This window comes from Perca flavescens, chromosome 21 (assembly GCF_004354835.1).
Source record: "Perca flavescens isolate YP-PL-M2 chromosome 21, PFLA_1.0, whole genome shotgun sequence".
In the NCBI taxonomy this organism is placed as follows: domain Eukaryota; kingdom Metazoa; phylum Chordata; class Actinopteri; order Perciformes; family Percidae; genus Perca; species Perca flavescens.
In genome coordinates, this window is record NC_041351.1 from 13764630 (window position 1) to 13787466 (window position 22837).

At 41.6% G+C, this 22837-nt stretch overlaps 2 protein-coding genes across 4 annotated transcripts in view; one reads left to right on the forward strand and one right to left on the reverse strand.

Moving 5' to 3' along the window:
* The window catches only part of afap1l2 (actin filament associated protein 1-like 2), a 40928-nt gene that overhangs the window by 533 nt on the left and 17558 nt on the right, over positions 1 to 22837 (reverse strand). The window contains exons 1-17 of one of the 3 annotated variants that reach the window (XM_028567233.1): positions 20327 to 20411; positions 20041 to 20106; positions 17794 to 17885; positions 8052 to 8163; positions 6383 to 6603; positions 5459 to 5638; positions 5270 to 5356; positions 4994 to 5078; positions 4788 to 4892; positions 4086 to 4297; positions 2831 to 2976; positions 2097 to 2208; positions 1687 to 1938; positions 1280 to 1562; positions 680 to 853; positions 405 to 592; positions 118 to 288 (exon numbers count right to left, since the gene is read on the reverse strand). In XM_028567233.1, the coding sequence (XP_028423034.1) occupies positions 118 to 288; positions 405 to 592; positions 680 to 853; positions 1280 to 1562; positions 1687 to 1938; positions 2097 to 2208; positions 2831 to 2976; positions 4086 to 4297; positions 4788 to 4892; positions 4994 to 5078; positions 5270 to 5356; positions 5459 to 5638; positions 6383 to 6603; positions 8052 to 8163; positions 17794 to 17885; positions 20041 to 20083 (2463 nt within the window). In that variant the 5' untranslated portion in view covers positions 20084 to 20106; positions 20327 to 20411. Of the gene's footprint in view, positions 1 to 117; positions 289 to 404; positions 593 to 679; positions 854 to 1279; positions 1563 to 1686; positions 1939 to 2096; positions 2209 to 2830; positions 2977 to 4085; positions 4298 to 4787; positions 4893 to 4993; positions 5079 to 5269; positions 5357 to 5458; positions 5639 to 6382; positions 6604 to 7014; positions 7089 to 8051; positions 8164 to 17793; positions 17886 to 20040; positions 20107 to 20326; positions 20412 to 22837 lie in introns of those variants that run through there. The other 2 variants (XM_028567232.1, XM_028567234.1) reach the window with 2 other exon arrangements.
* On the forward strand, positions 15088 to 17982 carry LOC114547808 (kelch repeat and BTB domain-containing protein 13). The gene has a single exon (XM_028567235.1). It carries the CDS (start codon positions 15386 to 15388, stop codon positions 16901 to 16903), a length of 1518 nt encoding a protein of 505 aa, XP_028423036.1. The 5' UTR covers positions 15088 to 15385; the 3' UTR covers positions 16904 to 17982.

Here is a 22837-nt window from a genome sequence, read left to right on the forward strand (position 1 = left end):
TTTTGACAGTGTACACAAATATAAATTAAACACATTATTGTGCTGTGTGGAACTCAAAAATCTTGTTCCACTGAAGCATCATGCTTTCAGTACATACGTAGAAATCTACAGTCTCACCTTAGCTTTCTGCAAGACTTTTCCTTTGGTGGCCATGATGGAGGCGGGTCTGTTCTTTAGCGCAGTGGCGGAGTTGACTGGGGAGGATGGGTCTGCATTGGCGTTACTGTTGTAGGGTTGGGGGGATGATGATGATGATGTCTGGGGAGCAGGCAGGGTTACTGCTTTAGGCTGAGGGTAAAATGGTAGAGAGGGTAGTTAGGGAGTGAAGAAAACAGCAGCTCTGCTAGAGAGTGGAAGGCTTGGAATCAGTTTCCTGTGTTCAGATGGATGACCTGTACACTAACCGTGGATGTGTCCTGGAGGCTGCTGTCCAGTGTGGTCCCCAGTGTGAAAGCCCCTGACTCCAACTTCTTCAGACTTTCCTTCACTTCCATCAATAGTAGCTCCACCTCTACCCTGCGTTGCTCTGCTTCCCGACACGCCTCCTCCTTCTGTTTCAAACCGCCTTCTAATGAGGCCCGCTGCTTGGGATCTGAGGGTGACAGACAGCCATCAGTCACACAGATCACTGTAAACCTTCAATAGTAGTAGTAATGTGTCACAGGAAGTGTAGATGTACCTTGGCAGACACTAAGCTCCTCTTTGGCCTCCCTCCTCTCCTTCTTCAGGTTTGCCAGACTGCTTCTCATCTCCTCCCTCTCTCTCTCCAGTCGGTCGCGCTCATCGATGTAGCGGCGCATGTCTGCCTCTGTGCGGTTCTTGCCCAGTTTTCCTTCGACTGCACTGGGACACCCTGGGAATAAAAGATTGAGATTGTGTAAATTTGAGCTCATACGCAATTAAAATAACATCCAGTGTTTATCATTAAATTTGCCCAAAAATAGAAACAAAAAAAGATGCATTCGTTATTAAAAAGTTCATTTCTGTTGTAATATGAATCTGCATTCCACTGTGAAGCTGTGCCTTTAACTGTAGAGGATGCAGCTTTTCACTAGAGGGAGCTGTAGTAATGTAAGATTACAGAGAAAGGGAAGCAGCAAACAATAAATGGCTACATTTACTCACTAAAATGTAAATAGTTTTAGACAATTTTTCACTTAATGTTAAAAATGTTCTTTACAAATATCTTAAAAGTGTGCGCGGACGTGGTGATAGTGATACCGATGGGTCTTTTCACACATGACCCAGCAAACCCAAGGTTTGGTTTTTTTGTCTTCACCTATGGTATGTGCCTTGGGCCGCAGGGGTTGAGGACTGTGAGGAAGCCCAGCAGAAACTGTTGGGCCTTTATGGATCTGTATCCCGGAGGAGCTGAAGACCTGTGGGATTCCCAGACTGGTCCTCTTGGGGGTATCCTGGCTTTGGGATGAGGTCTTGACTGGTTGTGGCTGCTGTGGAGTGGGAGTCGGGGGTTGCTCTTGTTCTGGTTTGCTGACAGAGGTCGAACTTGTTCCATTGAACACAGGTGTTGAATCTGGCTCAGTACGATTACTTGAAATGACCTGGAAATGAATGCATAAAATATAGAATTAAAGCACAAAATATATAATTTAAATGTCATGCAAGTAGAAAATAAAAAGCTATTTGCTCCAAATGCAGCAAATAAATCACTACTACTGAGCCTACCTCTTTCATTTGAGATGAGGTGTCCTTCTGGTCTTCTGGGACTAGGGAATGTCTAGAAGTTTCTTTGGCAGGCGGGGATTTAACCCCACTGGACGTATGGAGGAAAGAGCGTAGAGGGACTAGGTCCAGGTAAACCCTGTTTTCAATGTCCTGTTCTGCTCCCACTGACTCCTTGATGTCCTGCGTGCATGTTTCATTATGTTCCTGAGGATTGTTGTCCTCACTGTCTGGCAGGTTGCCCTCTTCTGCATCCTGTATTACACGGGAGGAAGTTATGAGATGGAAAGTGGCCAGATTGAGTGAGTCCATGTAAAAATGAAACCGAAATAGAAAATTGATTCGAAAACAAAACCAGGCAGAGAGGCTGCGGGGTTTTATGTCTCCGTTGTTTTGGCTCTAGATTAACATACCTCTGGATCAGCTAGAGACGCCACATCATCATACAGTTCATCAGAGTTGTGAGCGATGGATGGTAGGGTGTCTATGTAGGTGTTTGGCTCTGAATACCTCCTCTGCATCAAGCTAGAGAGACACACAAATACACAGAGAGGTACCACTTGAATAATGTGCCAAAGCATGCATACAGCAGTGGGACCAGTGTTTAAAGTGCTCATATTATGCTCATTTTCAGGTTCATAATTGTATTTAGAGGTTATATCAGAATAGGTTTACATGGTTTAATTTAAAAAAAACATTATTTTTGTTGTACTGCACATTGCTGCAGCTCCTCTTTTCACCCTGTGTGTTGAGCTCTCTGTTTCAGCTACCGAGTGAGGCATCACACTTCTGTTCCATCTTTGTTGGGAGTCGCACATGCTCAGTAGCTAGGTAAGGACTACTAGCCAGTCAGAAGCAGAGTATGAGGGCGTGCCACGCTAGCAGCTAGGCGAGAATTATAACGTGTTACAAAGTGACGCACGTTTGTCACAGAAGTAAAGGCTGGACTACAATAGAGCTGTTTGGAGCCGTTTGCTAACAGTGTTTTCTGTTGGAGATGGTAAGTCCCTTTGGGTGGACTTTGGGCTTTTTCACTTTGTAAACGTATAACGGGCACAAAAAAGATATATGACACATAATAAAGGAAAGGGAGAAACCCAAAAAGCATAATATGAGCACTTTAAGTGGACAGAAGTGAGGATCTTACTATAAGGAAGCTTTGGCAGCATTGACGATGCTGGAGATCCTCTCAGCGTTGACATAGTCGTACGTCAGCTCCTCGGGGTCCATCTTGCTCCCTGTCTGTGACAGCAAGAGGCCCAGCCAGTGGCCCATGTCTGCAGACGTCTTAGCCTAAAAGAAGAAAGGAGACGGAAAATAAAGAGTGGATCAAAGTTCATTCAGTATATATCATGCACTTGCAACATCATGAGTTTAAAAACAGCTCATGGTTTATGTTGCATGCCATCTGTCACTTTGTATTAATACAGTTATTTCCAACGCATTTGTTCCCAGCAGTATTTCAATATGCAAAACCTTTTAAAGACTTGAAATGTCTAATATCTTCAACTGACCAGTTCTACTCATCTAAAAAGCAATAGCAATTTGCAGTTTGAGAACAGACAACTATTCAGTGTGACTGATACATATAAAACGTCTCTTTACAATAACCAGACTAAATTACACCCATAATAAAGAGGCACAACATGTTCACAGCCTATTATTATCTGGGGAGATTCAGGCAAGCAACAGAGGATGCTTTGGCACATACTTTATATGTGATAACCTTGTTGAATTGTGTTTGTTTTGGTAAATACTTGACTGGGGAAGTTTCAATTTGTCAAATATAAATTAAAAAAAACACACAACATAAAAAACACCTATAAATGTATCAGAGACCTCAAGACTAAACATTGAATTCCATGACCAAATATGCACTGTAGCAGGGTGGTACTGTAAACCTAATGGAAAAGGGCGTAGCATTAGTCCCCAAAATCCCAGTACATCCACACCCTTCACACACACACACACACACACACATATGCACACAAACACGCAGACCACCCTTGTGTATATTACACATGCTAAGTTAGATGTCAGCAGAAAGTGATTTTCAAATGAGGACATGTTAGAGTTTCCTATAAGAAGCTGTACACCATTTCTCTTTTTTAGAGATGCTGACATTTGTTTTTTCTCCAAACATGTTAGATTTCTGGTTATTTCTCAGATTACCAGCAGCCCGTCCTCTCCTACAGAGTAACGCTGAAGTGAGCTCTTATCTGAGGCAAACAGGAAGACAGGAAACGCACAGTACTTGTAACCCACCAAACCACCCCCAACCAACTGACACCCGTCACCGGTCAAAGACATCAGGGTGTCAAACCATTGTGCGTTAAAGTGTCAAATCGTTTATTCAGATCCAGCGATGTTGCAAAGCAGCAGAAAAGACAGTGGGTGTCTACCTCTAGGGTCGCCAGCTGTGTGCCGTCCATGTCGATCCTAAAGGAGTACAGGTGCTCGGGGCTGGGGTCTGTCAAAACACTGCAGCCCCCCAGGGTCACAGCTGGCTGGCTCACTTTGTTCTTGCCCTTGTCCTGGTAAAACCATAGCTGCCCGTTCTTTATAAGACACCAGCAGGTCCGCCATTGGCTGTTCACCAACACGTTGAGGTAGCCTGATGGAGAAAAGAGGAGGTAACTTAATCATGGGGTACCTGTGATGTTTATGTTAACCAAAACTAGTTCCATGGCCATTAGACCTTAACAATGGTTATCTATGAGTATTGTCATAAACTCATTGACTATTATTGTTTATTGTTTGTTGGCTGAAAATGATCAAATGTTCTGTGTCAAAAGTGTGTAGCTTTTTCGTTTAAAGCTACGAGGCTAATTCTCCAGATTAAATGTAAAGTGCTAAGGACGCCAGAGTTTTCTTACAAGAGTGTCTAATAACTATTTTTTCATCAGAAGGCTACATAAGGGAGAATATTGACATGTTTAGTCTGGTATAAAATACACATAGAGACCTTCACCAGACGGCCCCCGCTGGCACGAATACCAAGAAAGTAACTGTGTCAAAGGATAGAAACCGCACCTGAGGGCCAATCGGTACATGCTTTGGGATTTTATAATCTGGCCTGACATGTACAGTAGATCTCTGCTCACCTGAGGTGTCCACACATTTCTCTTGGCTTTCCAACGAGGAGGTTTTCTTCTTGCCAATGTTCATGAGGTTGCTAAACTTCAAACCTGCACCAGATTTTTTCTTCACTGTGGAGGGGAAGAGAACAGTTCTCGACATTTTCGTTATAAGACACTCGCAGCTGGACAATATTTTGGACTGATTGAAATAACGCTGAGGAGTGACTCACCATCTTTGTTTTCGGGAGTCTCAGCATGGCTGTCAGTGCTGCTGCCGCTCTCTGAAGCCACTGAGTATCTCTCACTCAGTTCTCCCTGAAAGTTCAGATTAACATTTTAGGTTATTTAGGAGGCATGTTCATCAGAGATACAAATTATGACAAAAACTGTTACTGAGCCCTATGGTTTAAGTAGAGCCAATCAAAAGCTCCTTCGACCTCTTCCAGAGATTGTCTAATTATAGAACGACAAGTACTCTAAAGTGCAGAAGTTTGAAGCAAGTGTACCCTTGAACAAATGAGCCTTGGGGAGTCGGACACCGAGGGCTGGGAGTCACAGTTTTCAGCCGGCTTGGGACTGATCTCTTGAATTACCTAATGTACAAGAGGCTGATTAGTGTCGACCGATTCCTTTTAATTAACATATGATTAAAACATAATTGTAAAACACAGCCTCACACGGTTTGTGAGTCTTACCCTCAGCCACTGCTCAGTCTGCTCCTTGCTCTGTAGGCCCAGCACAATGGCCTCCCCTCCCACCGGAATAATCTTCAATTTGTGCTCTTTCCTCTTCAGCTGCTTCTCCTTGTAGACCACGCTGCATCCCAGCAGACTCACATCCAGCAGAGGCGTCTGCTCCTTGGAGCTCTTATAGCACTGAGAGAGGCAGAGGTAACACTGCACGTTATGATTGTACAAGTTCTGACTGCAGGCACACGCTGAACAGTTTAACACGTATGGGCAGATACTATCCGTGTTGTTTTTCCAAAAGAGAAGGGAAGTAACTAAGCCCAGGGAATGTTTATCAAGAAATAGTTACAGCAATACATACAAATAGGATATAAGTTGTTAATTAGTGAGGTTTAGAGGTATTTTGTTATTTTTAAGGCATATTTTTGACTCTGTTTTACCCTGCCTCTTGTCTTTATGCTAAGCTAGGCTAATCACCTCAGAGCTCCAGCTCTGTGCTTGAATCTGCATTAATTGAATTCTTGGACACTCGGAATAATTATTTCCCAAAATGTCCCAGGTCCAGGCCCCTGGTATTGTGCATTTAGGCTTGTTATGAGGGCCTTTCACATCATTCTAAGACCAAACGAGGAGAGAACCATAATACTGACTGTTCTACTAGTACATTTGTCTAAAGGTTGATTTATTGGATTCATATTTTCCATTCTAAAAATAAGTGGCAAAACAAGGACAGCATGTGACAGCTAAGTCTCAGTGAGTTTTAAATATATTTTGAGGTTTTGCTTATTTTAGTCTTTTTCCATGTTGAGTTACAATGAACTGTAATAAGCAAACCACGTTTATAAAACCTTCTTTGGTCATGACCTTAATTGTTGTACACTAAACCTCAGCAGGGCTTTAATTTCGATTTTCACGTAATCTTCTACCTACCAGCAGGCGATGGTCTTTGATGACACACAGCTGTTTGGCCCACTGGCCCAGCCACTTCTTCCTCCACAGGAAGGCACAGATCTGAGCGTCCTTCATGAGCTCAATGGACGCCTCTGCTGACGGCCACTGGTGCTGTGCTGACAGTGACGGTGACTTTTCTCTGGTGATCACTTCCTCCTCATCGTAGGACTCGTACGAACTGCTAACTGCGTCCCCGTCATCTAGGAAACAAAAATCAGACACTGATAAGAAACTAAAACAAAGAGGTGGAGAGGGCATGAGTAGCAGCAACACACACTGTTAAATGAGCTGGAGGCTGACTTCTTGACCACGATGACCTTCTTCAATGGAAGAGGATTTCCTTGCAACAGGCAGGCTGCAAATGAGCTGTTAAAGTATTGATGAAAGATGGTGACAGGTAAAAAAATACGATGAAAAGGAAAACAACAAATGGAGCAAAATGATAAGATGGGACTGATTGATGACTTTTGTCAGCAAGTCATGAAGTTGTTTCTCTACATGCAAGACGCTTGGTCATGCTGGACAATAAGGGCTGAGGAGGCATGCTGACTGGCCCGTGCACATGCCTGCCATACATAAACACGCGCTTCCAGTGATAGAAGGGTAGCTACCCCTGTTGATAACAGCATAGACCACACTGTCAGAGCTCTGCACTCGCATCCAGGGCCCCGAGCGGAGGCCGAAACAGTCCAGATCTACACAACACCAAAAGAAACAGAAAGACAGAAGAAGAAGAAGAAGAAGAAGAAGAAGAAGAAGAAGAAGAAGGCAAGATAGGGAAAAATCCAAGGGAAAAGTGCCTTTAAAAATATTTATAGAAAAGATAAATATAAAAAAAAGTAAAATTAAACTGTGTAGGCCTAATGAACCTTTTTGGGTATATCATAAAATATCAAAACTTGCCTATAATTAAAAATATTGTTTATTGCTCATGATGAGGTTGTGTGAACAATAACATGCATCCTCTGGCCAATCCACAACTCCACGGCTGTCATATAATCATATTTAACCAATGCAGCAATTAGGAAATACTACAGAAGGTATTTTAGCTTTCAGCACTGCACAAAAATGTGCTGTCTTATTGTGTTATATATATATATATATATATATATATATATATATATATATGAGCAATTAAGTTAACCTATTAACCTACCACAGCCTCACATGCTACTGCACCGTTACAGCGGAACAACGCTTCTCATAGAATGTGGTCATGGTGTTTCACAGCTTGTGTTTTTATCACGGTGTACATGTTGCAGTGCATGAAACCGCTTTCTCAACACCAGACTCTGTTCTGATGAGAATATGTACAGAAACAAGTGTCACTATTGTGTCTGGCTTTTTCTATCATGGTTAACATCATAACAAGAAACACAACAGAGCGGATGACTGTCCTGACAAAAAATGCACGCAAGTCATTGGTTTGGGTCTGAAAATACAGCTACAATAGACGTGAAAAGCATATTCTATTTTAAGCAGGGGTTCTGGTATTGGCCTCACGACGGTGAGCTTTTAGATACAGCATCCGTTGCAGGAGTAGTGTAGCAATCGAGATAATCTGGCAATCCTTCAGCTTGGCTTCACTGAGAGTATACCAAGATGTGTTCCTGTGAAACAGGTATGGGTGAGAAGAAAGAGTTCTTACCATTGAAAGCTTCCTCATAGGGCTGAGCCTCCTCGTAGTAACTCTCTGAAGTGTCTATACAGGCTGGAGCAGGGACTGCAGGTAAGGGGAACGGCTCCCGACCCACCACACCCTGACGGATAAAAGGAGGATGAGAGAGGGGTGAAGGAATTTAAGATTTGGCGTTTTTATCTATCAACTTAAGGGACATGGCAGCCTCCATATAAGTATGTTTAATGAATGCCCTGAAGAGGAAAATGTCCAGGTTAACAATGTGACGGCTCATAGGCCTCAAGACCTATTCCAAGTCCCTTTGGTTGCTGGGATCTGGGGATTGGCTAGCATAGGACTGATGATTGACAACTGGATGAGTTGATTGCTCACATGTCCATGAATAGGAGTGCCTGGGCAGTCACTCGCTCTCTCTCCCTCACCAAGGTTGCTTGGTTTGTTTGGACTTTGGTTGAGTTACTTTTGCTCTCTTACATCACTACACCTTCACACATCTATACACGACACACATTACTGATAAACCAATAGCACGTTTAACTTTGTTTATTTGAGTTCATTTAATTTAATTGAGCAAACGTGTGTTCTGCACCTTTTGTCATACCTTTGAGCCAGGTCATGAAAACAACAATACACATTCTCGCACATCCACACGCACATTATTAACATGTGTTCTTCGACCAGGCTGAACATGTGGCTAATTCAGCTGTCACTTCAGGAGTAAGTAGGGAATTCCTCATGTAACCAATCCTCGGCTGAACCTCTGCAATAAAGAGTTACATGTTTGTCTTCAGGGAGGAGTATATGTCTGTAAGCATGGAAAAAAGAGGGAGAGCATGTATTTTAATGTGTGTGTGTGTGTGTGTGTGTGTGTGTGTGTGTGTGTGTGTGTGTGTGTGCGTGCGCACGCCCGCTTGCTTGCTTGCGTGCGTAGCGCAGTCTGGCTTTACTTCTGTCTTTCTTCATATCTCCTGTGTGGTAAAGACAGTCTGTCTGCTCCTCCCCATACTGCTGGAAACCACCAGACTCTCTGCTGTGTGTCTCAATTCATTTAGAATATCTTCATTACTGTTATGATCAGCTACATGATCCAAAATACATTTTTGGAGACATCTGTCATTACTTTTCTTATTTAGCTTTCCTTAAGTTGTGAATCTTGAAGTATTTCATTGAATACAACCTTTAAACCGTTAAACAAACTGTATGTTTGAATTCAATTTGTCAAATATGAATGTAAAAAATGCCAAATTGGCATTTCTTAGCATGTAGGATGACATGCCATGAGCTAGACTATTAAACTTGAAGGTTTGTGTATCATCATCTATCACTTGGCAACAATTTTGCTGATCTTCATATTGTAGGGTGTCATACATCCACACATCTGGTGCACAATTGCTGCAAATTCTGGAGAAATTTAGGAGAAAACCCCATCACACTCACTATAAAGGAATTTTTCAGGGATACAGTCAGTTATTTGGTAGATAAACACAGATTTACTCTCTGTGGAATTGTGAAATTGTGCACAATGGCTATTTTGCAGCCAGTCTTTAAACAGCTTACTTATCAAGTTCAAGTTTAAGTTTTACTTATGTTCCTGGTTTGCAGTTTATTTAAAGGTTACACTGGAATTACATCGTTAGGTGCTTATATTTGAAGGGACAGTTTACCCCTAAATCAAAAATACAACTTTTTCCTCTTACCTGGAGTACTATTTATCAATCTAGATTGTTTTGGTGTGAGTTTTGGAAATATTCGGTGTGAGTGTTAGTGTTAGTGTTGTGAGATATCGGCCGTGCCTTCTCTCAAATATAATGGAACTAGATGGCACCCAACTTGCTGTGCAATAGTAGTTCAATACTGCTAGTTCACCTGAGCTAACTACCGCTACAGCTCAGCCAAGGAGGATGCCATTAATGTTTACATCTTGTGCTGTCAGGAGCACAACCAAGTGGTGATGTGGTTGATGGGTGTAGCTTGGTAGAAAGAAAATAGTTCCTACGTGAAACTACTTACCATCTGAGGGCTATTGCACAAAACCAGGATAAGGGATTAAGCCGGGATATTCCAGTTATCCTGGATTTATAAATTCTACTTTTATGCAATACCCCCCTGGTCTGAGTAACTGGGTCATGATTTCTGGAAAGAAAAATTGCTGTTAAATTTTTTGGCAGACATCCCTATGGTTGATATCTCCAACACTGGGCAACTCACACCAAAACAATCTAGATTGATAAATAGCACTACAGGTAAGAGGAAAAAAAATATGTATTTTTGATTTTGGGGGGGGGAACTGTCCCTCTTGGCACTGAAAGCTGACTTTCTGACTCATGCTGAAACAGTATGTTGAAACACAAACTTCCCACCAGTATGAATTTCTTCTTTATCTTCTCAACCTGTGACCACATGTCTCAAGCTATCACATATCCATGGCAGCAAGCAGAAGATGGGCGATATGCAAGTTTTGCCTTGGTACATACTACAACTAAGATGACATACCAGCTCTAAAAATTCACAAGCTGCCAGTGAAGATTTAATCAGTGTAGTATTTCCAGTGTAAAGAGAAAAACATCATGAAGCAACTTTCTCAAGTGAACTCTGTGAAACCCTACGAGTTGAATGACAAAAAAACGATTTCTTAACTACGTCTAATGTTTCCTCCAGCCAATGATCTGAGCACGCTGTCTGTATTACTTCATATTCATTTTACTTCTTCCCAAGGCTGTCACATTCTCTGCAAGATCATAGAAAAATAAAATATAACCCTTAAGCAGAGGAGCTGCATATATCATGCAAACCATGCCTGAGGGAGGCTGGCTCTGTGACTTCTGTGTATGAACATCTTAAAGTATCTCATACGATTAGAGTTTGTTTAATCAAGGGTGGAAATCAGCTGGTCAAAACTGCTTCCCTTCAATGTTTGGTACAGCAAAAGCTATTCCCTTCCTGTAATATGACTCTGAAATCAACTTTGGGAGTTTGATGATGTTTGGTGTGTAGCAATGCTTACTCTCTATAAAAGAAAAATGAATCAAATTAAAGACAAAAGAGGCGATAATATATTGTGTTGGTGGTATACTGGTTAAGTTTAGATTTACAGACCAACAAAATACGGAAAAACAAATCTGTTTGGATAAAAATAATCATTTCTGATGTGGGCTGTCAGACAGTAATACATAGCAGATGCAATAATCTGTCATAATAACAGGCGTCATGTCACGGTAAGCATACAGTCACAGTGACAAATACTTGTTTTTCTGTGATTAGCCTGTGCCAGAGAGTGCGGGAAAGGATCCACAAAGAAATGAGTGGGAGTATTATTACTGCGGTTTAAGGAGAGTAACATCAGTTGGAGCTGTTGAAGATTTTTCATAATGCAAGTGTCAGCAAATACAAATCTAAGAATATAATATGACTTTGACAGGTTTATCTTATCAAAATGATTGCAATGCTGAGAAAATATAAATTTTAATAAACATAATATGACCAAATAAACTGAGAAGGTTAAACTTATGTCCATGGCTTGTCAAACATACTTTAAGTGTAACTAATTACTCATTTAGGTACGCTAGTAGTTTTGTGCATAGTGGCTCAACAGTGAAGTGGAACAGAACCATCATTAATGATATCAGTTACACCGATAACAAGCCAGAATGTCTGTCATGGAAAAAGTCTATACTGTTACTAATTGATTTGCTAATAACTACTGTATTTACATCCAAGCTGCTCAGCTAAAATGCTTATTATTTATTAGCTTTGAACATTGGTATGCATAGATAAACCCTTTAAGCATCACAAAACAAAGAAGCCAACATGACTGAGCCCCATAAATACTGTAAATAAGTTAGAAGGGACAACGCTTAATTGTTTTTATCAGACGCAGGCCTGGGGCCTGTTTCACAAAACCAAGATAAGGGATTAAATTTCCTGGTTATCCTGGATGAATTTAGCCTTGACTCGGTGTCACGAAAGCAGAGGCACATAAATCACCATGGAGATTTATTCTGTGCAGCTAGCCTGGTCATGACCAGGCTAACAGCCAGGATTTATTTAATCCTGGAACCTTTTCTGTTCACTCAGTAGTGGTTTAACCTATTGTTATCAGCCTGGATTAAAATACAACAGGTGCATATTGCTGTTCATTTAAGTACTGTTATTATTTAAAGTTGTGACCATTATTTTTTTTATAATTACAAATTTGTCATTGTTACTGTTGCTGTATGAAGACTGCTGTTCATAAGAAGTTTGATGAATATATTATGGCAGTTGTTGGGATAATTAGAAAAGGCTGATAACATTTCAAATGTGTTTTAAATGAAGTCTGTTACTACGGGCAATACATACAGTGCTGTACATTTCTATAGTTCCCCAATGCACCTTAAATTATTTTAGTTTATAATTTCTTTTTTTATTCTTTAACAATAAGGATCATGTTTGTTCTGCTTCCATGTGTATTGTATTTGGCATTCTTAGCACACAATTTGTGTTGTCCAGTAAACTGGGACTATAATTTGGGAGGATTGTACAATTTTAAGAACATATCCTAACTGTACAATCCTCCCAAATTATAGACTTAGTTCACTGGACCAGTAACTATATAGTGATGTAGGCTACTGTACATTCATGTAACAACAGGGAGAGGACACCTCAATGGTTTTTGACCTTATATTTTGCCTGGGGGGAAATAACTGATGAATATACTCTGTTCCATTCATGTTTATAGTGTGCATGGAATTTATCACTTTATCATCTTTATAGTTTCTAGATTTTACAGTGCAATTTCTTCAGTGTCTTTATTTTCTATGTCCATATATACCAGGGAGCAAGGCATATAATATGTAGAGAAGGAAACTCGTCCTCTATAAAAAATAAAAAAACGCGAGAAAAAGCGTGACAGATAATAGCGGACAGACTAAATGATAGTCTAAAAATATACATTTATGAACTACTGCTCTTAAATGAAACCATTCAATGTGTCACTTGTCATTTGCAAAAACGAACACCTGTACACTTTGCATTAAAAGCGAGTAGTGGAAGTTAATATGACTCAGGAAATTAATATTTTAGCCAATGAGAGAGAGGGAGGAAAAGAGTGAAAGAGATATTTACGCTTCATATTCTAGCGTTATAGAAAATGGATCTTCATGGTAAATTTCCTGAGTAACATTGAATTGAGTCGATCCGTGATCGCCTGCTACGCTTTCTCTCGCTGTTTCAGTACAGCGGCCGTGTTATTTTCTTTTTATTCAAATAATGTGTTTCACGTCATCATTTCACTTCCACAAGAAGCTGCTGCTCACTCTGTATAAAGTATGTACAATGTGTATTCTCATTTTGGCATCAGTAAATCTGTGATCGACCTCGCGGTCTTTTGAGGAAAGCCGTGGACGCGCATCTATCTGAATTAGTTCAGCCTGGCTCAACCTAGTCGCTCCTCCTCAGCCTGGCTTCGCCTTCGTGAAACGCACTAAGCCAGGATGCACAGATTAGACTAGGTCAAGCCTCGCTTTATCAGTTATCCTGGATTTATATATTCTGCTTTTGTGAAACAGGCCCCTGGTCTATACAGAACAAGATGGATTATGCCACCAATCACAGAGGAACAGAATTAAGCCAGTTTCACAATGATGGAAATAAATAAGCCTTCGGATCAAGGGATCCAATAAAATATGTGTCACTGACTTTAATATATTACTTGCTGATTAGTCTTGCATTGCCAGACCTATCTCCACAGCACTGTGCTTGCTGATTAATATACGTTTTTTTAATGATGAATTAGTTAAATTAAATGATAATCTATTAAAAACCTTGAAACAAAATCTCAACAAAAAAGAGGATATGTTGTGTCATCTTGTGGTTTGTATATGGCCAAAAACTAGACGTCATTTATTTGAATGAGCATTAAAGAGAGTTTTGAGATTACATGACCCCAAAAGTAAGAGAAACAGCAACAAAAGCTGACAGGAATTTCATAAGAAAAAGTGTTTCCTCTGAGAAAAGTACACACACATAGACACACAACAGCACTTACAGTGTAAACTGCTCCACAGTGAAACAACAGCAGTTCAGGCATCTGTTGTTAATTAAAACAAAGAGCCAGGCATTCCAGAGCAGCAGCAACAACCACCCAACCACCCACCCACCCGTATCTCTATCTTCTTTCTTTTTCTCTCTCCGTTTCCCTCATCTCCAAAAAACTAAATTTGCCTGTTCTTTGGGCCAAGGTTAAAGAGGAGTATAGCGAGCCATTCCTCAGACCAGCTGGACTGATATTAAACCTAGAAGGGAAAAGAACATGCCGACAGGTGTGTGTGTGTGTGTCTGTAAGTGTATGTTTTTTTTTGTCCCAGAAGACTGCAATCACTCCAGCTCTCTTAATAGTCACTTTAGCCCTTTCCTTTCACTTCTCACACACACATTCACACACATCCTCACCACAGAAACATTGGGTAGAAGGAGTGGATCGAGGAGTCAAAGCATAAATAACAAAGCAAAGACAGGGGCAGCGAAGGAGGAATAGGGGTGTGGTGGAGGGGCTTTGAGTAAAGAGTGGGAAAAAGAGCCCAAAAAACGAACAGTCAGAGCAACATGGAAAATCCCTGGTTCCCATGCCAAGAATCCGACACAGCAAAAGCACGCACACACGCACACACGCGCACACACGCGCACACACACACACACACACACACACACACACACACACACACACACACACACACACACACACACACACACACACACACACACACACACACACACACACACACACACAGTGTATCCGAAAGCCTGCTGGGAGACTGGGGCAGAGGAGAAGGTAGTGATAAAAATAATCGGCTTTGGACAGCCAGATTCAGGGGAACTCTTGTGGCCTCTGCTATCACTCCAGCACTTGTAACATAGTATATTATTGGTTAGAAACACTAAAATGAAACCTGTTCTAATTATATTTGAAGCCTGAATGAAAATAGGGAAAAAGCCAGTTGGGGAGGCAGAAAAAAATTCAAAGGGGCAGTGCTGGCAGGTAATGTAATCATGAATAATTCAGCAAATACTTATGCTCGCCAATTAAATCGCGGCTATGATAATCGCCAGTTGCCGGCAGCCACAGTACCGCTTGGTGTGCATGTCAACAGTTTTCCTTTCCCTGCCTGGCACTTGCGAGTGGCATAGCTGCTATCTATAGTACAACTCTATTTTCAAACCATGCAGACAGGGCGCAATGGAAGTCTCACAAACCTTTATTTACCATCCAGTTCAGCGGAAAAAAGTGGCGAAACAGTCGAGATACACGCTGCGTTGTCACTTGAGAGCCTGATTTAGGAAGAGAACAGACTTGGGTTTAAGAGATCATGGAAGTGCCTGAAGGCCTGGGAGTCAACCCGGATATTCGTGCAGAGAATGTGACCCTTGATCTGGAGGACAGAGAGCACCAGACGGGCTGGGTGAGAGTGAGGGTGGAGGAGAGCTGGTTCACTGTGGAGCGAGCCTTGCTCGTGAGATACAGCAACTACTTCTCTGCCCTCTTTCACTCTGGGATGACGGAATGTCACCAGGACGAGCTCTACCTGAAGGGAGGAGTGCATGCAAGGGGTTTCCTCATTGCCCTTGGTGTCTGCAGGGGAGAGGTCCCCGCTATCAGTGACCCAGATGAGCTTGTAGAAGCTGTAGAGTGTGCTGCATTCCTGCAGGTTGCATGTTTGGTGCAGCACCTTTGTGACATTATTGACTCAGACAACTGCCTCTTGCTTTACCATGCAGCCTCCATCTTCGGGGTGCATGCACTCTTTCACAATGCTGCTCTTTTCCTTCGTGACGCTTTTGATGATTTGAAGGATGCAGCAGAGAGTTGTATTCCTGAAGACCTTCTTCAATATTCTCAGTCATTGTCTCCTGCTTCTTATATTGCTTTAGGCACACACTCTCCTTCAATGGAACTGCTACAGGACTCCTTTAGGGTTGTTTGCTACCTTGATGAAAAAGAGGGAGATTGGAAGCATCTGACAAACCTCCCAACTCTCTGCAGCACATCCATGGCTGGAGTGGCAGTGCTTGACAATCGATTGTACATCGTGGGGGGAGTTTACGGTTACGGTAAGGACACAGTGGACAGCAGCTTCTGCTACAACCCTGAGTCAGGGGTTTGGACTGTTCTTCCAGGTCCCCAGCAACTAAGATATGACTTCACCCTGCTAGGGTATGAGGGCCGACTCTACGCCATTGGCGGCGAATTCCAAAAACGGACTATTTCCACAGCCGAGAGTTACAACGTTGAGAAAGGGGAGTGGACATTTATACAACATGCACCAAGACCTGTACTATCTGCAGCATGTGCTGTTGCAAGACGACGGATGTTTGTTTGCTTCTGGAAACCACCAGACACCACAGACATATATGAATATATAAAAGTGAAAGACGAGTGGAAACTTGCAACCACCATGATCAAACCTCAAAGCTATGGCCACTGCATGGTAGCCCACAGAGATAATTTATATGTGATGCGCAACGGGCCGTGTGACGACTTCCTGCGCTGTCTAATGGACAGCTACAACATCACGACAGGCCAGTGGACAGCCATGCCCGGACACTACATCAACAGCAAGGGGGCGCTGTTCTCTGCAATGATAAGGGGGGACTCTGTGTTCACTGTGAAACACATGCTAACTCTTGAATACACCATCACGGGAGATGGATGGAAGCCCCGCAGGCAGATGAAGGGGTTTCCAAAAAGTGGTTCACTGTGGACGTGTTTACTCAGGCTTCCCAAGACAGGACCCGTTATACCACAGCTGGATGCAGATGGGGAGGACGAAGAGATGTCTTTGCCAGACACATCTGAAGGATTTGTGGAAGCTGTACCGCAACATTGAAATTACTACAAAACGGAAAAACAATGTTTTGCTTTTAGGGGTTCTGAAAGTCTGAGATTTATCTCATACTAGACGATTCTGATTGCATATGACACAAATGTTCTTCGTTTCAACACTGTGTTTCAACACTGCACACACACATGCACACGTGCTGACACTACACATTTGTTCTGATTAGCAACAGCTGCTACAGTAGTTTATTTTAGGGGAGGCCACTGTGCATGTGTGTGTGTGTGTGTGTGAGTGTGTGTGTGTGTGTGTTTGTGTGCAAAGTTCAAAGGCACTGACGGGATGTTCTAAACCTCTCATTCTCTACGTTTTTCCTGAAGTCACACTGGGCCAATTCAGGAGCCACCGGCCTCCCAGTCGACATAAAACACACCACAGCTCTCACACACACACTCTTGCATACTCACTTTCCCAGGTTTGCTGCCCCCATGACTGATTATAATACCTTTCTGTGGGAGAATACATTACACATAGCCTCAAGCTTGTGACTCTGAGGGTTGTGGGAAATGTTTTTGGCTTGTATGACCACAGACTGCATTTGTTTTGGTATATAAAAACCCATGGAATTCTCTGGCAACATGTGATTTCAATCCATAGTACTTTATTTTAAATAAGTTGGTGCTTACTATGGATAGTAATGTTCTTAATGTAACAAAAGACCAAAATAATGCCAATTACATTTAAGGTTCAAATTTGTCTTTGGGCTCCTTTGGTATACTTTTGAAAATCATGATTTCCTCTGAACTTTCCCATGTACTTTGTTGAGTTCAGCAGTCCTACTGGGGTCAATTACACCATTATCATTCCCACCACAGTGGCAGTGGCTCAAATAAACAAATAATTTCACATGTTCATCCACTCTGATGCAATAAAGCACTTACTGCTCTGGGGGGCGGCAGGTCGGGAAGGCTCTTCTGTGGGACAGGGACATATTTAGCTGCTTTTCCATTGAGCAGGGCATCTGATCTGTCATCTAGGTCATGAAAGTACAGAGAGGGAGGTCAGCGAATAACAGAAATGTATATTGGCTGTTTTGAAATGAATGTACAGGAATTTGGGATAAATGAAACAACTGGTGAGTCACAATTCTGTCCGTTTTTTTATTCAGCACTATTTCCAGACGTCCAGATGCGACATAGATATAACATGTTAATCATTAAGCTTCAGAGGTGCTGTTAAGCAGATTTTGTTGAAAGTCAGGAAAGTTGTTTCCCCTGCTGTCAATCTGTCTGCTACGCTAAGCTAAGCTAACGTTCTGCTGGTTTAGACTGTAGCTCAGACCCCCAGGTTGGGATGATATCTCTGCCAATACTAGGCCACTACTACTTCCTCTCTCCTCAGACCTTTCACCTAGTTTCTACTTGAATACTGATATGAGCATCAACATTTTCAGTTATGCGTTTAACTGTATTTTTTTATTCAAAATGTTTTACACTAATATTTAAGTCCAAAATGTTTTTCTCTTGCACTTCATCTGAAAGACAAAGTTTAGGTTTACCAAACAATCAATTTTTTAATTTCAATTCAGTTCAATTCAATTCAATTTTATTTATAGTATCAAATCATAACAAGAGTTATCTCGAGACACTTTACAGATAGAGTAGGTCTAGACCACACTCTATAATTTACAAAACCCCAACAATTCCAGTAATTCCCCCAAGAGCAAGCATTAGCAGTGGCGAGGAAAAACTCCCTTTTAGGAAGAAACCTCATCAGACCCAGACTCTTGGTAGGCGGTGTCTGACGGGGCCGGTTGGGGGTGTGAATTCAATGATTTCAGTAAGAACTTTCAATTCTCTCACATCGTCCCCGACTTTCTTTCAGTGTCTGTCAGAGAAGAACTTGTGGCTTTGCTAGCGTCACTGCTGAAAATATGTGTGTTAAGTCTGGTGGTCGAGGAAACCACATTCTTCAACGCTGTCCAAACAAAACAGGTCAGTCTCAGATGTTGAGGAGCAATGAAGAAACATACAGGAAATGGTGGGTAAGAGCAGGGGTGGGGGTGGACACGTGCTGCTTGTAGCAGCTTATGCTCATATCTACTATTCACTTGAATCATGTCAAATTAAGGAGTATAAAACATAGCAAGTATGCACTGGTGTTTGACTGAATTGACCGAAAGTTTAGTTCTAGGTTGCATACCATTTCACAACAAACATCCTGCAGCTAAATTTGAAACGATTAGATGGACTCGTAAAACGATTAACATAAAAAGTGTCAAATTAAACATGTACTTGGATATTTCAAGTATCATATACTTAGATAGAAAGTCAAGGAGCTTTGCCACAGAACTATTTTAATATTTTCGGGTTGAATTCTGTTTGTGAACTATGATGACTGATTTGAAAATATGGCCCTAACCTACACCATAATTTAATGAAAATGTAATGCGACCTAAATGGATTAATGTCTGCTACTAAGAGTCGACAACCATGCTGCTCTGTGAGGCTGTACTTTGGCAAAGCGTTGCTTTGCGCTAAATGCTAACATCGGCATGCTCACAATGACAATGCTAACATGCTAAAAATGTAGCAGGCATAACATGTTCACCCTCTTATTTTGGTGTGTTAGCATGCTAACATTTGCTAATTAACAGCACCAAACAAAATACAGCTGAGGCTGATGGGGTTACATTATGACCTGCTGGTGGCACGATGAAGATAAGGGATCACCAGTCATTAGGATTAACCGTGTCTGCACCATGAATATCTGTAGACCTACTAAAATGTATGTCAATCCATCCAATAAGCTGTTGAGACAAAGACAAAAATCTCAACGCCATGTTGGCACTAGAGAAAAAGTCAGAGGATCACCAAAGTCACACATACATGTCCTCTGGAGAACATTAATAATATTTTTTAATAATTTGTGTATAAAATGTCATGGCAATCCATGCGACAGTAGTTGAATTATTTCAGTTTGGACCAAAGTAGTGGTCCGACTGTCGTTACCATCCACAGAGCCACGTCACTACCAAGGCTAAAAAAGCTATATTGTGACAGTATCCAATTGCAAAGATAAAATCCTTTTCTTTATAGATTATATTTCAGCTACTTTTTAGAAGAAGAAAAAAATCATCACCCAGTATTAGTATCACACTTTGTAGAGGAACCTTTTGAAACTCACACCTTTGCCGCCTTTGTCCTTCCCAGTAACAATGACTTTGTTCATGTAGATATACTCCTCATCAGCACCTGCATGAAAACAGTAAGTGTTGGTGGTTAACAGTTGACATCAGCATACTTCTGGAAATTTTCATTGTGGCTAGTTACCACAAACACTAACATTGTGTTGAACTGAAGAAACTAGAAGAAGCAATTTGAATACCAATCAACAAAACACCAGACAAATATGTATACATGCATGTTTTGCATCTGTGGTAAACAGTTACAGTATTCTTACAAATTTACTTACAAAATTTGATAATGATAATAAAAGAAGGAAGGTGACTGGGTGGAGAATGAATGGAACTGTCCAAAGTAACCCATGCACAGTTAATCTACAGGACAGAGGTCCACGCATGCTTCTCCAACCTAGGAATCATTACATTGTAGATTGAATCATTGACTCCAAGAGCCCTCTGGATTCCATTGTAAAAAGTTGCCCACTTATTAGTGCAGTATAGGTGGGAAACTTTTTCAGGCTAGTGCATTGTTGCAAAGACTCAGGTTTGTTCACTCCTCCTATATTGTTATTATTTGCACTATAGTGAATAGTCTTGAGATACCTCTCAGTATAATGTGCACAAAGTAACTTAAAGCTATAGTGCGTAGTTTCTGTCACCCCCATGAGGAATTCTAAGTAATGACAACAACACTGTCGGCGCGTCCACATGATACAAGCCTTACGTGATCGCGCACGCGCCCCCACCCTTCCTCGATGCAGTTGCTAGCAGCTAAGGAGGACACTGAGGATTAAAAAACATGATGGACTCTTCAGAAGAGGTAATTATCTTCACTCAAGTTTCTGCACGGGGAAAGTCACCAGACGCCACAATCTTCTGAACATAGCAATACTGAGAAATACAGACGGAGTTGTGTAGAACTGATAGTCTTAATTAGCTTTGCATCAACTCATTTGGCAATGGCTTGAATGTAACGGACGTTTATTAATATCAAAAAGTTACGCACTAAAGCTTTAAAGGTACAATATGTAACATTTCTGCTTTAAAATGTCTAAAAATGACCATACCTATGTTATATATTTTTATGAGTTGTGTTCTTACACTATCCCAAATGTTTCCACCAAATGTCAAACCCAGTGAAATCGGTTATTTTATTTTCAGACACGGCACGTTTCCTTTAGTTGCCCGTCAGTGGCGTCATATAACCTTTCACCCTCCAGTTGCTCTAACTTCCGTCAGAACACTGGCACCAAGATGCTACGTTCAGGAGTAATTGTAAATCATACAATGTCGCAGAAAAAAAATGCTTGTAACCGTAATACTGCTGTTTTTGCCATTCAGCATCATTTTGTGATTAATTACATCCCACTTTTTATCACAGTAATACAACAGAAATCTTATCTATTTTGAAAGTTCAATATCAATACCAGCTTGACGTTACTACAATGTGCTAATGTTGATGCTAAAGCTTTGTGGGTAACATTATGAGGTTACAACATCGTTCAACACACTAATACAGTTATTTTTAGTATGACTGTTTCGACCACAGCTAACAGGACTGAGCTAACCCACGAATAACTTCACTAGTAATGTTAACGTTAGCTGTAGATAGACGATTAATCTAATGCTAATTTAGCCAAAGTAGCACACCCCGGTCTGTCTGCCTCACTCCCCCGGCGCAGAGAGACTCAGTCGGGATGATAGCTGACAACAGCCCCGGTACATATAGCTAGCTAGTTACCGTTAGCCCCCAGTCAGCTATCAGCCAGCAACTTTCATTACAGCAACCCCCCGGCCAGAACTTATCTCCAGTGCCTGGTGCTTACGACGCTAACGGCAGTTTAATTAAACGTCGGGAAACAGACTATATCAGACCCAGCACCGAGTCACAACAGCGGCAACATCCATAGCGGTAGCTACATCTCCATAGCGCTACTGGTGCATGTGCCGAAAATCTCCTCCCTGCCGAATTTCGCCCCCCTTCGCGTTTAGCTGTCTTTACTGTTAGCTTAATTAACCAGACAAAAGGTAGGTTAAGCACCAAAACGAAAAGTTAAGATTACTGAAAAGTGAAGGGGAGATAATTCCGGGCAGCTGGGAGATGTTCTGCTGCTGCACAACAGGCATCAAACGTCCTGGCTCGCTATCGCGGAGATTTCCCCGACAATCGCCCACCCACACCCGTCTCTCAGCCTCGTTTAGTAGCTAGCTAGTGTTACAACAAACCCCGTCCGCCCCGGTGTTGAAACCATCCAAAAGGTGACATTGATATGTGAAATATTTTGTCTTTTAGCTGCTGGCTACTGTTAGCTTGCTGGCTCACTAGCTAACTGGTCAGCTACATATAAAAATCTAATCAAGAAAAACGTAATTATGTTGGGGAAACTGCAGCTATTTTATTACAATAACATGAATAAACGTTACTAAACGTAACGTGAATAAACTTGAACGGGTAAACTCGTCCGTGAACTGAAGCATTCTAACGATTCTAACCGGCAGCGAAGGTGTTTAACACTAAAAACTCCCATAATTCCACGCAACTTCCCAACGTCATCAAAAGTCCAGTTTTACCGTCCATTGTTTTGGTTGAGAGACCCCTAGCGGCAGAAAGTTACATATTGTACGTTTAACTGTATACGTAACGTATATGTAAGAAGAGCATGCATATTGTAGCGCTGATGAAAAAAAAATCTGGCTCCACTTAGTGCCAAACAAACTTTAAGCATATTTGTCAAAAGTCCAAGATTAAAAGGGGGAACTTGATCCAAACAAGTGGCCTATTGTGTGGACAGATGGGCCCA